This window comes from Oncorhynchus keta, chromosome 18, assembly GCF_023373465.1.
Source record: "Oncorhynchus keta strain PuntledgeMale-10-30-2019 chromosome 18, Oket_V2, whole genome shotgun sequence".
Classification (NCBI taxonomy): Eukaryota; Metazoa; Chordata; class Actinopteri; order Salmoniformes; family Salmonidae; genus Oncorhynchus; species Oncorhynchus keta.
In genome coordinates this window covers 14,570,254-14,584,751 of record NC_068438.1, presented here as the reverse complement: position 1 = coordinate 14,584,751, position 14,498 = coordinate 14,570,254, and the positions used below count along the sequence as shown (strand labels likewise).

At 41.0% G+C, this 14,498-nt stretch overlaps 1 protein-coding gene across 15 annotated transcripts in view; it reads left to right on the top strand.

The window, feature by feature from the left end:
• The first annotated feature begins 812 nt into the window (after positions 1-812).
• Positions 813-14,498, top strand: part of LOC118371328 (histone-lysine N-methyltransferase MECOM) — a 211,859-nt gene continuing 198,173 nt past the window's right edge. For 4 of the 15 annotated variants that reach the window (XM_052467444.1, XM_052467452.1, XM_052467443.1 and 1 more), the window contains exon 1: positions 816-2,136. In XM_052467444.1, the coding sequence (XP_052323404.1) occupies positions 2,100-2,136 (37 nt within the window). In that variant the 5' untranslated portion in view covers positions 816-2,099. Of the gene's footprint in view, positions 2,137-14,498 lie in introns of all 15 variants that reach the window. The other 11 variants (XM_052467453.1, XM_052467451.1, XM_052467454.1 and 8 more) reach the window with 5 other exon arrangements.

The window sequence follows — 14,498 nt, the reverse complement described above, 5'->3', positions numbered from 1 at the left end:
TGCTTCGACAGCTCCTATTAAAAGTATGTATTTATTTTAACACCTAAACAACCCCACAAACATAACTAAATGCATTGAAATAAACAATCAATTACCCGATAATAACGTGCGTTCCTATTTTCTGCAGAAATTACGCAAGGAAACGTACTTAATTAGGTTAAAATAGGACCCAAACATTGTGGACTTCCCAACCCCTTTTTTCGATTGGAATTATATTCGAACAATGGGAAAAGCAAGCTAATAATTTAGCTATACTTGCAAAGGTTCTTGAACCCAATGAATGTCTAATAATTACAACCCACTGGGCTGCACATATCTCTCCAGCGTTCCCTGGTCCTGCCATTCCGCGCCTCCGGGTCAGCGTGTCATAATAAAGTATGTATTCTGAAAGTGGTCTCGAGAACAGTGAGTTATTGCAATGAATGAAAACTGTTTCCATTTAGGCTAATTGAGGGCGCTGCCTCGAGCTGTAGCTGTGGGTCTGAAAGGCTGCATGCCTGCCTGCGTCTCAAGCCACACTCTCCAGCACACGGTGTACTTAATAGCTCAATTTATGTCATTACTTTGGGGCTAGGCTGAGGTATAACCACAATAAAGTACCTTTATAAACCCTTCTTGACTTGGTGACTTAAATTACTTGGGGATTTCTCTAAACTAAGTATGTTGGATGAATAACTTGAGACAGTATTTCCTTAATGACACCTTTATGAACATTTAACATGTAGTTTGACTGCAAATGTATTTGACTTAATTGGATAACACACACACACACACACACACACACACACACACACACACACACACACACACACACACACACACACACACACACACACACACACACACGTTTTCTATTGATACTGTGGTAATGACTCAAAAGCCCACAGTTATCAAGGACATATCTGCCTTTACACTTGAATTCAGATTTCAGAGAGGTATATTAGCATAAACAGGGTCCTACCTATAGGCGTATACTTGATTTGACTAATTTGCCATATTGAAAGGTATATTGGACATCGGCCAAAAGGATATCTGATTTTTGTCGTTTACAATTTATATGATGTCATTACTTAAATCAATTTCAACATACTTTGGAATCAATAAATCGAGTTCAGAAGCCATTAAAGTGTTCACGTGCAATATCAACATGACCTCATGAGGATCTAATTAATGAGCAATTACCTTAATTATACTCCGTTTTAATTAATAGACAAATACACCTTGCGGTTCATATCTCTCCACTACCACTACACTGCAATAGCCCAATAAGATTGTTGGGGTTTTCATTGTTAGGTTTATTGAATGAGTCTTTGTAGTGTTGATACGGTTGTGCCCAAATCCGATGAGAGTGAAGCAAAATAAACCATTTCAATTGTGCAGCAGCCTTACCCAAAAGTTATAGACTATGCGAGTTCAACATTGATTTTGGTTATCAATTTGCATGCAAGCGATGGAATTTACGCATGCACGCCAGCAGAAAGAGGTATTCGTTCAAAGTATTTAAAATGTTAAGAATTGTCACAACTTCACACAAAAAAAGCCTCGGGCAGCCTCATATTAGAGCTGTCAGTTCAACTGCCCACATACCAGGGGAGGGGAGGAGGGGTTCATTCATTTCCTAGTGGTCGCTGTGATGGTCAAAACACAATTAAAACATATAAAACATTTGATGAAAACGTTTCACATTAGTAATTTAGCCGAGCATTCATGAATGTGATTTCATTTAAGCACAATAGGTAGGCATGCATGTTGAAAGTTGAGAATAATAGTTCATTATAATAAATGTGTCTGGCTCTCCGTAGATCCGGGGTCGTGGCGTCTCCATTTCTGACTCAGTGATCTTTAAAGATCTGACACGAAAGGATCTCTCTCCGATTGCCATCTAACTAGATCAGTCATATCAAGAGATAAATCGTTCGAAACTTTTTTGGCGGTGCTGGTAGTTTTGTTATGCGCATGTGCGAAGGTGTCCAAACTGACAATGCTGGAGAGATAGCGAGTCTGGATTGAGAAACACAGAGAAAAGGACAGAGAAAAAAGAAAAAGGAGGAAAAGATCCAAGAAAAAATCTAACAAACCCACGCCGAAAGACTGGCATCATGAGGTCCAAAGGCAGGGCACGGAAACTGGCCACAAGTAGGTGCAATATCCCTTTCTTTGCCTTTTGAAACTGCCATCTTGTAAATGTGTAAATATCTGTTATCAATGCTGTTTCGCATCGACAAAATGAAGTACAATATATTGTATCGTGTTACATGAGTGTCAGTAGAAAATATCTCCCACTCACGACTGAGCAGCGGTACAGTTTGGATAAGTTGGTTAAGCGATTTCGAGTTGATGCTGTCAGTGCCAGTTAGTTTCGCGAATTCTGAAAAATTAAATTGGCGTTATAAGTAACACAAAGTTGTGCAAACGGTAGAGGCACTTCCCAGGGAACGAACTACTATCGTTATTGCGCTGTGCTTTGTATAGTGGGCGCTACAGCGTTGGCCAATTCTCGTCCCGTCCTGCGACGCTGTTGTTGCACGCGCTTGGTTTCTGGCCACTTCAATTTGCAGGAGCGACTTTGAAAAGGCAGGTTGGCTCATTCAGATTTAGGAAACGAAAGATCCAGAATGAAATACTTATGCATTTAAATATAATCAGGTACCATTGCTGGCGCAACGACAAATGCCAAAAACATATATTTTTGCCCTGTCTGATGTGTCATAGAATAAACGCTTATGGGGTGTTCGCTCTAACTATCATTACGTTATAGCCTTGGGTTATTGCGCTGTATTGTATCTTTTATTATGGTGCATTTAGTTTGAGCAACAAGTAAATCGTCTTTGTTATAGAATTAATGTTACGGTTTGGGTACAAAACGTGTTTACGTCTTTGTGTTATGTAGAAATGTAATGCCAGTTCTTGATCAACCATTGCCTCCCGCACCTTAATAAGTTGAAGTTATTTGTATTTTACCACTGCATATTGAGGGTAACGGAGGTTTTGAACACCAATATTGAGTAGCCTGATAAACATTTTTTGTAATTGTGAATTGGTTAAATTATTAGTCTGAGTTCTGGAAGCAATTCAACCCCCTGGGAGCAACACACTGATTTGGGTAAAAAGTGTTTACTCCAATAAACTGTTATTGTGGTCTACAGCAATCTACCAAAATGCACAACAATGTTTATATAAAATGTAGGCCTATCAGCAAAATGGCAAGCGGATACAGTAGCTATAATCATTATTTACATTCCTTCAGGTAGTTTAGGCTACACAAGTATAAACGTTGTAGATAATTATTTCAAATTGTGTATAGGCAATTTAATGGCATTTTCTGAGTCACTAACATCTCCAATTGTGTTTAACCTTTATGAATGTGTATAGCCTGTTGTCTTAAGTTTTTACAATATTTTTCAGAGAGAAAAAAACGTTCTAATTTTAAGTATATAATTTGAATGTTTTTAATTATAGTTTCCTCATGTCTGGACAACAGTGTAGCCATAGGTCAACATCGGTCGGTCGCAGTCCTGGAGCCAGGGATCGCAGGTGTTATTCTTTCAATAAACGTCCGCGAGACCTGACAGTCATCTTATTGTGTGTGTTTGTGTGTGTGTGTGCGTCACTTTCTGTCTATATATTTCTGCTACACATGGATCATTTCTCTGGACCTTTCTGGAGCTCAGACAGGGGAGAACGGACCTTAAAACCCTTTCCTCTGTAGGATGTTAGCCTACTTGATTTAGGCCGACACACTACACTCAGTGGATGACACTCGTCCAACCAGCAGTTTTATTTAGAAAATTGATTTGTGAGTGTTTTGTTAGTTCAAACAATTCTGGGCATCGTTTCCCAGTTGCGATGTAACTTAACGATAATCGTACCAGATGCATCGTTATTTACGAGCCAACTTTTTAAGTGTTTCCCAAACAAGCACGTAGAGAGAACGTTCGCTAAGTGCATGGTTAGACCATGTGTCGATGCTGATAGGATTGGAAGAAAAGCAGAGCTGCTCTCGGATCAGCTTTCTCTATTCAAATCAACATCAACATTATAATTATTCCATAATACTGACGATGGATCAGCTTCTAATCTAGAGAGATGTTACCACCTATGGCTACAAATAGGCTATTGAGGCGGCTCATTATGCGCACCCAATAATAATGCTCTAAATCACCGATTGGGCACATCGTTGCCCACATGTTGTCACACATGAAATACATTTAGGCAAACATTACAGACAGTAGCCTTGTCGCAAAATATAACTAAAATAGAACAAATATATTGTACATATGGCCTATATAGATAGGCATGTAGCCTATGTATCTTTTAATGCAGTCATCTCTGTTCTCATTTGAAGTATCAACTTCATTGTGAAATTATCTGCAATCACCAGGTCCGGCCCAAGCGTTTTGGGGGCCCTGTGCGAAATGTTGTTGCAATTTCCTGCAATTCTACACATTTTGCCATGGAGTGCAGAGAAAATGTTGCTGTTTTAAAGTAACTTCGCTGCAATTCTACACATTTTGCCATGGAGTGCAGAGAAAATGTTGCGGTTTTAAAGTAACTTCGCTGCAATTCTACACATTTTGCCATGGAGTGCAGAGAAAATGTTGCGGTTTTAAAGTAACTTTGCTGCAATTGTACACATTTTGCCATGGAGTGCAGAGAAAATGTTGCGGTTTTAAAGTAACTTCGCTGCAATTCTACACATTTTGCCATTGGGCAGAGAGAAGATTTTACAGTTCAAAAAAAAAATATATATATATATAATGCAATTGTAGAAATTTTGGCATTGTGAGGATAGAAAAATGTGCAGTTTTACAGCTATTTTCCTACACACACTTAATAGGGACCCCCTGGAGGTCAGTGCCCCTGGCCAAGTGCCCTTTATGCCCGGTCCATAATTCGACCATGATTACTACAAGTTTAGATAGCTGGCTAGACTAATTTATCAATCTAAAAATGGTTAACTGACATGGGCTAATTGAGTGACTGTCAGTGACTGACATAACAAGAGAAGTACTTCTGATGGACATCCAAATATAACAATTTCACCTTGTGTATTCTACTATTCTAACTCTCAATAGTAAGTTGATACCGCAACAGAGTTCCCTCAAAAATAACATATATCGAATATACAGTACCAGTCAAAAGTTTGGACACACCTACTCATTCAAGGGTTTTTCTCTATTTTTACTATTTTCTACATTGTAAAATAGTAGTGAAGACATCAAAACTATGAAATACCACATATGGAATCATATTAACCAAAAGAGTGTTAAACAAATCAACATATATGTTAGATTTTAGATTCTTCAAAGTAGCCACCCTTTGCCTTGATGACAGCTTTGCGCACTTTTGGCATTCTCTCAACCAGCTTCACCTGGAATGCTTTTCCAACAGTCTTGAAGGAGTTCCCACATATGCCGAGCACTTGTTGGCTGCTTTTCCTTGGACTCTGCGGTGCAACTCATACCAAACCATCTCAACTGGGTTGAGGTCAGGTGATTGTGGAGGCGAGGTCATCTGATACAGCACTCCATCACTCTCCTTCTTGGTCATATAGCTCTTTCACATCCTGGAGGTGTGTTTTGGGTCATTGTCCTGATGAAAAACAAATGATAGTCCCACTAAGCGCAAACCAGATGGGATGGCGTATTGCTGCAGAATGCTGTGGTAGCCATGCTGGTTCAGTGTGCCTTGAATTCTAAATGAATCACATACAGTGTCACCAGCAAAGCACCTCTACACCATCACACCTCCTCCTCCATGCTTCACGGTGGGAGCCACACATGCGGAGATCATCCGTTCACCTACTCTGCATCTCAGAAAGACACGACGGTTGGAACCAAAAATACAAATTTGGACTCATCAGACCAAAGTACATATTTCCATTGCTCGTGTGTCTTGGCCCAAGCAAGTCTCTTCTTCTTATTGGTGTCCTTTAGTAATGGTTTCTTTGCATTAATTTGACCATTAAGGTCTGATTCACATAGTCTCCTCTGAACAGTTGATGTTGAGAGGTGTCTGTTACTTGAACTCTGTGAAGCATTTATTTAGGCTGCAATCTGAGGGGCAGTTAACTCTAATGAACATATCCTCTGCAGCAGAGGTAACTCTGGGTCTTCCTTTCCTGTGGCGATCTTCATGAGAGCCAGTTTCATCATAGCTCTTGATGGGTTTTGCGACTGCACTTGAAGAAACTTCCAAAGTTCTCGAAATGTTCCACATTGACTGAACTCCCTTATGGCTGTTCTTGCCATAATATGGACTTGGTCTTTTACCAAATAGGGTTATCTTCTGTATACCACCCCTACCATGTCACAACACAACTGATTGGCTCAAAGGCATTAAGAAGGAAAGAAATTCCACAAATGAACTTTTAACAAGGCACACCTGTTAATTGAAATGCATTCCAGGTAACTACCTCATGAAGCTGGTTGAGATAAGGCCAAGAGTGTGCAAAGCTGCCATCAAGGCAAAGGGTGGCTACTTTGAAGAATCTCAAATAGAAAATATATTTTAACACTTTTTTGGTTACTTACATGATTCCATATGTGTTTTTTCATAATGTTGATGTCTTCACTAGTATTCTACAATGTAAAAAATAGTGAAAATAAAGAAAAACACTTGAATGAGTAGGTGTGTCCAAACTTTTGACTGGTACTGTATATCTTTTATAATGTTTTGGTCTGGTGCCCTCTATCATCGGGCCCTAAGCAACTGCTTATGTATGACTAGAGCCGACCCTGGCAGTCACAGTCAGAAAGATAGCCTAAACATCTTTATTCTATGTTTAGCGGCGATCTCATGTGAGTAAAGTGATGCAGAAGGGCAAAAAATATATAATATTGCTCTTTGGCTGCTCTACGAGGAGTCTGGATCACTCATAGATGTGCAAAGGTTTTGTAAGAGCCAAGTTACTTACGAATGCTCCGGGTAACATCTCGACTCGTAAAGATACATTGTAAGACGGTTCTAACGATGATCTTAACGCTACGAAGGCTCTGGGAAAGGAGGCACTGACTCAAAGAGAAAGTTGTTATTCAGGTAGAAATATATCCAGTTTACATGTTGTGTGCATGCTGTATGCTGCCTTTTTGTATTGGAGTACCCCCCTCACCAAAATAATATTCAGAAGGGAAATTATTGGACAATTAGATTTGACGTTCAAAATACACTTAAATGAGTCACATTGATTTGACAACAGCAATGCGAGTCGAAGGGCTTTATAACCATAGGCCTACTTTTAATATGAAAAGTTTGTCAGGAAGAACTTTAAGAGCTACAGTATACAGACAGGGACACTCATTTTCTATTTCCTGTGCTTCATGGATTTGTCTCGTGAACTTCGGTGTCATTGCGGTGCGTTGGGCCTTTGGCACCGATGACCGGTCAAGACGGTATGAAATAAACCCAGCAGAGTCCGCTCTCATCAGGATCTCTTACAGACTGTTGTTTATGGCAACATGGCCCAGTATTGGCATATTTACAGAATATGCTTGAAAAGCAAACGATATGCATATTTTTCTGGGATCACTGACCAGGCAAAGGGCACGCACGCACACACGCACGCACACACGCACGCACACATCAACCATGGTTTTGTAGTGCATTTAGTACTGGTGTTGGCGCCTGCTGCAATCGGCCTAAATATTAACAGTCCTTTGAAAGAATGCGCCAGGCTACAGCACCAGCCGGTCCGCACTTCCAGTTCCAGGCATAGTTCTAAATCATTTCTTACAATCTGAGAATAGGGGGGATAATTTGAGCGATATTTAAATATGATTATTTACCCAAGATGTAAGAGGAGGATTTCTAGGCTACCTATTAAGTCAGAGGTAGAGAATGTGAACGTTCTAATAGCTCGTTCTGGCCTGTAGCCAGCTCTGCACAATGTCAACAGTGAATATTTAAATTCCCAGACTCCCCATAAGAGGTCTGCGGGTAAATGTGTTCAGTGTGCGGCCTGTCCGGATAAGTTCTGTTCAGAGACATGTAGGTCTCGTCGCTCAACAGGGAATGTTTGTGCTCGATCTCGATTGATGTGCGCATGGCAGGCAGATGATAAAACATAGTGGAGTGAGTTAATGGAGGGGGAGTTGGTACACAGTAAAAAAGGGGGTGTAAAAATGACAGTGTTGACTTATTTTAACCCCCGATGAGAATTTTCAACATTATGAGGAGTCAATGAGCTCTAGTGTCGGAATTAAATTGGAGTGTAAAATTATGCAGGTATTGCAGTGTAAATTCAACTCAATTCAGTGATTAAATAACACTGGAGAGTGTAACTAAACCAGTGTTAAATATTATTACACATTTATGTGTGAATTTTAAGTCAAAGACCAGTTTGTGTCAACTTTTGCTTTATTCACACATATATGAACGACATAGGTTTGAAACAATGAGAGGATATTAGGCATGCTCATGCCACACTTCTAAATTATATGTACCCATCGGAATAGTGTTAAACTAACACTTTTCCAAGTGTTCACAAACTAACACCCCTAGAGTGTTTTGTAAATCCGTATTTACATATTTCCCAGCATGCCTTTCATGTGAATGTGAGCAATACCCACCCATGACTGTGTTTGTTAGTGACACAGACATGGTTATTACATCATTACATGTGTTTGAATTAAAAAAGTTAACCCACGGTGACCATAAATGTTGTATGTCAAAAGGCCTTTGGTTATGGTCTCGATATCCTCAACAGTGTGACTTGATAAACTTGGCTCATGGTCCACACCAGACCAGACCACAATAAAACAGTTTGTAAAGTGATACTAATGCCTATCAGAATGAAGCCAGAAGGAGAATATCCCAAAATTGGAACCTTTCAAAACCCACCACAACCTGCATTTAGAAAGGTTGTTAGGGTGAAGTATTTGCTAAAAATAGAAAATAAAAAAAGACTACCTAAGCCATCTAGACTGGAACAACCAATTTCAGTAACTGGTTAAATAAGTCCAACCCCTTACATAGTGGATTTGTTTTGAAAAATGTAAGTTATTTATCGGTGTATAGTACAAGATCAATGAATCAATCAATGTGCATGCAGAAACATAGATATTAAAACAAAATATTCTAAAAAAGCAACCTCCAACAAAGCATTCTGGGAAGAATGATAATGAGGCCCCTCCCACATCTTTTTCACTCTGAAACAACAACACCATGCAGTGTTGATTCAACTGTGATTCAAATAACACTTCATTTATTCACCACATGTGGTGTCAATTTCAATCCCACTGGTGTTAACCCCACTAGAGTCAACACTCAGATATAACACTCACAACACTTTTAAACTTATCACCGAGATTTTAACACTTGCAAATTTGCTGTGTGTGTGTCAGTTTATGTGAATAGTCCATAAATCAATGTCTTGACATAGACCCATGCACTGCGTTTGAAATAGTATTCAATGTATTTGACATTTCTACATAAAAACATAAAAAAAACATTTGTTTTATTTGGATTATTAGGTTATTTTTTGTCCCCTAATTGCTTTGGTGGCTTAGTATTCCCTCAGAGGCAGGAGTGAAGACTAGATAAAGCTTATTGGAATAAGATATAATAGTTTTAAGATTGCAGGTCGACTCTGTGTGTTGAGGACGTGCTATTGAGAACTGGGGAAAATGTAGTCACTATACCTTACTCATCAATGTAAAGTGTGTGTCTGTGTGTGTTTGTGTGTATATACAGTGCATTCGAAAAAGTATTCAGACTGCTTGACACATTCCACATTTTGTTACGTTACAGCCTTATTTGAAAATGGACTCAATTTCGAGTCTCAAAGCAAAGGTTCTGAATACGCATGTAAATACGGTATTTCTGTTTTTTATTTTAAATACATTTGCAAACATTTCTACAAACCTGTTCACTTTTTCATTATGGGGTATTGTGTGTAGATTAATGAGGAAACATTTTATTTAATCAATTTTAGGATAATGCTTTAACATGACAAAAAGTGTCAAAGTCAAGATGTCTGAATACTTTCCGAATACACTGTGTGTGTATATATATGTATATATATATGTATATATATATATGTGTGTATATATATATATGTATGTATATATTATATATATGTGTGTGTGTGTGTGTGTGTGTGTGTGTGTGTGTGTGTGTGTGTGTGTGTGTGTGTGTGTGCGTGCATGTAGGCTGGTCTAAAAGCCAATTGTATGTTTGATCCGAAATGTGGACAGGGGAACTGTATGCACGATGTGACGCAATTCACCTGGAGGCATGCGGGCACAATTAAACTCTGTACCGCATCGCTGTGTGCCTCTCAAATGTAACAATGTGGAGGGCTCAATATAGCTGCACATTGACATGATTGGTTTATGGTAGGTTAGGGCGCGAGGTCCTGTGTAAACATAAACTAACTCCCTTGACAGCTTCCTTCACAACAGCTCTGCTCAGCGAATGCAAGAAGTATACATTCCCTAACTTCTTCAGAGTCCCGTATCACCGTAAATGCTGTACGGTAAATGCAGATGTCTGATTGACCATGTGAACCCTTTAAGAGTAGGCATTGCATGGTCAAAGTGACCGTACAGCATTTAATGCGATGCAGCATCCGCAGACATCAGGGCTTTCATACTTATTGTGCTTACGGAGCAAAGCTATTGTGAAGGAAGTTGTCAAGGAAGTGAGTTTGTGTAACGCCCCCACCTACCGTCAACTCGCGCCAATGAATTAGCTTTAATTCTGCGCTCGTACGTGTGTTGGTGTGAAAGCGCGCGGCGCATTCTGCCTGTCAAGGCTTCCTCCTTGCCGACGAGTGCTTCCTCCTTGCACTGTGCAATGGACCATGCATCTCGCGTTTGTCTGGCGGACCTCATTAAAGGGGTTAATGTATCGTGCCATTTAAAAGGTGAGAGGAAGTGGGTGCGAGCGGAGAGACCCTGTTAAAAAGTCGTTGTCCCCTCTCAGCACTATTTGCATGCACTCCCGCTCCGTTTAGATCCAAAGTTCGGTAAACAAATGTTCCGTATCTCCCTGCGCAATGATCCGTCTCAACTCGTCATATTTCATGCGCACTGTGGACGAGAATATGTTTATATCATCTCCCGCTTCAGCTCCTGAAAGTATAGGCCTAAAGACTAAAACTGGATACAATACGTTGTTCATCCATAGGCCTAAATATTTCATCCAAATGTATAGGTCTGATTTTAATATAGACCTTTCTTATTCTCAACCCAATTAGTAGGCTGTCTTTTTTGGGACAAAGTGGGGGCTGCATAGTTTGGTAGCATAAGGAAAACCTTTAACGTTTTTGGGGAAACACATCAGGGAACAAACCAGTCCTATCCCACCAAAATGTTGGCTACTGATGTTGAAATGGTCAAGAAACCCATCTGTCAGAAAAGAGTGGTAGACTACTGTATTTGCCTGTCTCAGTAGTCAGTCATCTCAGTGTATGGTTGTTGTAACATTAACATTTTGTGCTTGTGTAGTATGTGCACAAAAAAACATGCATCACTCTGTGTGTTTTCGCATGTGCGCATGCCTATGTTTAAATGTGGTAACGTGTAGGCCTATTGGGTCCTGTGGGTGCAGGGGGACAGTCCCCCTCATCCATCAACGCCCCCGTCTGCATGAGTCGCCCGTCCACTTTCCTCACCCACTGTGTCAGAGAAGGGGGTCTCTCTAAACCCCTCCAGGTCTCTGATGTAAATGACACTGTGACCATGCCACTATGCTGTAAACAGTTAGGCCTAGTTACTAGGTTAGTGGTTTGTTTATGTGTTGTTGTCAGGGCGATGAAGGATGGCCCTGTCAGTGGGCTTCAGGAGCCCCTCGTCCCCCGGGTTGGTCCCTGGGGGCCCGGCTCAGTGGGAAGCCCTAGGGACCCGTGTCACAACATCCCCTCCTCTCACTCTATCTACACTGCAGAGTCTGGCATCTCCAATCACTGTTTAAAGAAAGACAAATAAACCTATACGTTTGTGAATGTGTGTTTGTACGGCTTGTTATATAGTGAAGTGGAAGCTAAAAATGTGTGTATTTGTAAAATCAAGTGATGTGCTCTGTGTGTGTGCGTGTGTGTGTGTGTGTACGCGGCACTGTGCTGTGATGGGTGAGGCGGGAGGGAGGAGGGTGGGTCTATGGCACGGCGACCCAGAGTGTGGGAACACCAAGGGAGGACGCTGGGGGGATGGAGGAGGAGGCCCCATGTCAAGCCTGGGAACCAGTGTGTTTACCGCAGGGAAACCGTACCAACACAGAACAATGAGCTAACCTTACCCCCTTCTAAATAAAAAAAAAGTGATTTCTGCTTTCTTCCCAAAGGTCAGTGAGTTAGAGATAGGGAGGTTAACACAAAAGGCTACAGTCTGCCCGGCGACTACAGTCTGGGCCATTCGGGTGCCAAGGCTGAGGTCATTATCAACAGCAGGCCCAAGCTAAGCATATTTTTATAGATGCGTGTATGCATGCGTGTGTGTGTGTTAGAGAGAGAGAAAGAGAAGAAGATACAGAGAGAGTGAAAGAGAGGGAGATAAAGAAACATAATAATACATGTCCTCTTATGTACGAAAAGCATGTGCCGTGTGTTTATGTGCACAGTTTTTCCAATAGATTCCATTCCTGTTTGTTCGAACCGTTCCCCAAACATATGATTGATTTGTGTGTCTGAGTGCAGTAGTTATTGTGTGGACACATTGCTGATGGTGCAGTCTCTTTCCCCTCAATGAATGAGGCAATATGATTGGTTGGTATGTGTGGAGAAACGACGTCCCTTAGCTAATTAAAGGGCTTCAATCATGTAGCTGCTCCAATCCATTACCTGGAGCAGGTATCAGCTCGCATGGATCCCAGATCTGTTTGTGCCGCCTTGCCAACTCCTTGTCATTACAGATGGGACCCAGGCTAGGTATCAGCTAGCGTCACCACCATGCTAGCACAATCCCTCACAGTCACAGTCACAGTCACACCAAACTCTCTCACACTACTACAGGCACTCTGGTCTGGGGAGGGTTGTAGCATTGGGCGGATGTGGAGCGAGTGGGTTAAATAAAGGGTCTTCCATCTATTTTATGGCAATCAAAGACAACCTGGTGCTTTCTACGAGTGTTATATACACCTGCACTCTTTTGTAAAGGTGTACTGCATTGTTGAGGGAGCTAGCACGTAAGCATTTCGCTGCACCTTTTATGCCTGCTGTAAACGGCACGTGTGACGAATACATTTTCCATTAGTATATAGAACATTTCGAAAGTATTCAGACCCCATCACCTTTTCCACATTTTGTTATGCTACAGCCTTGTTTTAAAATGGATTAGATAGTTGTTTTTCCTCATCAATCTACACACAATTCCCCGTAGTGACAAAGCAAAAACAGGTTTTTAGAAATGTTTGCCAATGTATTAAAAATATCACATTTACATAAGTATTCAGACCCTTTACTCAGTACTTTGTTGAAGCACCTTTGACAGCGATTACAGCCTCGAATATGACCCTACAAGCTTGGCACGCCTATATTTGTACCGTTTCTCCTATTCTTCTCTGCAGATCCTCTCAAGCGCTGTCAGGTTGGATGGGGAGCGTCTCTGCACTGTTCACATTTCCCACGATCCTGACTAGTCACCCAGTCCCTGCCGCTGAAAAACATGGTATTGGCCAGGTGATGAGCGGTGCCTGGTTTCCTCCAGACGTTACTCTTGACATTCAGGCCAAGGAGTTTAATCTTGGTTTCATCAGACCAGAGAATCTTGTTTCTCATGGTCTGAGAATCTTTAGGTGCCTTTTGGCAAACTCCAAGTGGGCTTTCATGTGGCTTTTACTGAGAAATGGCTTCTGTCTGGCAACTCTACCATAAAGGGCTGATTGGTGGAGTGCTGCAGAGATGGTTGTCCTTCTGGTAGGTTCTCCCATCTCCACAGAGGAACTCTGGAGCTCTGTCAGAGTCACCATCAGGTTCTTGGTCACCTAGAGCTCTGTCAGAGTCACCATCAGGTTCTTGATCACCTCCCTGACCAAGGCCCTTCTCCCCTGTTTGCTCAGTTTGTCCGGGCAGCCAGCTCTAGGAAGAGTCTTGGTGGTTTCAAACTTCTTCCATTTAAGAATGATGGAGGCCACTGTTCTTGGGGACCTTCAATGCTGCAGAAATGTTTTGGTACCCTTCCCCAGTTTTGGTACCCTTTTGCTCTGACATGCACTGTCAACTGTAGGACCTTATATAGACAGGTTTGTGCCTTTCCAAATCATGTCCAATCAATTGAATTTACCACAGGTGGACTCCAATCAAGTTGTAGTAAAATCTCAAGGAGGATCAATGGAAACAGGATGCACCTGAGCTCAATTTAGTCTCATAGCAACGGGTTTGAGTGCTTACAAAAATAAGGTACTTCTGTTTTTTGTTTTTTTTCCTCAAAAATGTCTAAAAATTATTTTTTGCTTTGTCATTATTGTGTGTAGATTGTTGAGGAAAAAAGTTTATTTAATCCATTTTAGAATAAGGCTGTAACATGACAAAAAAGGTAGAAAAAGGGAAGGGGTCTGAATAT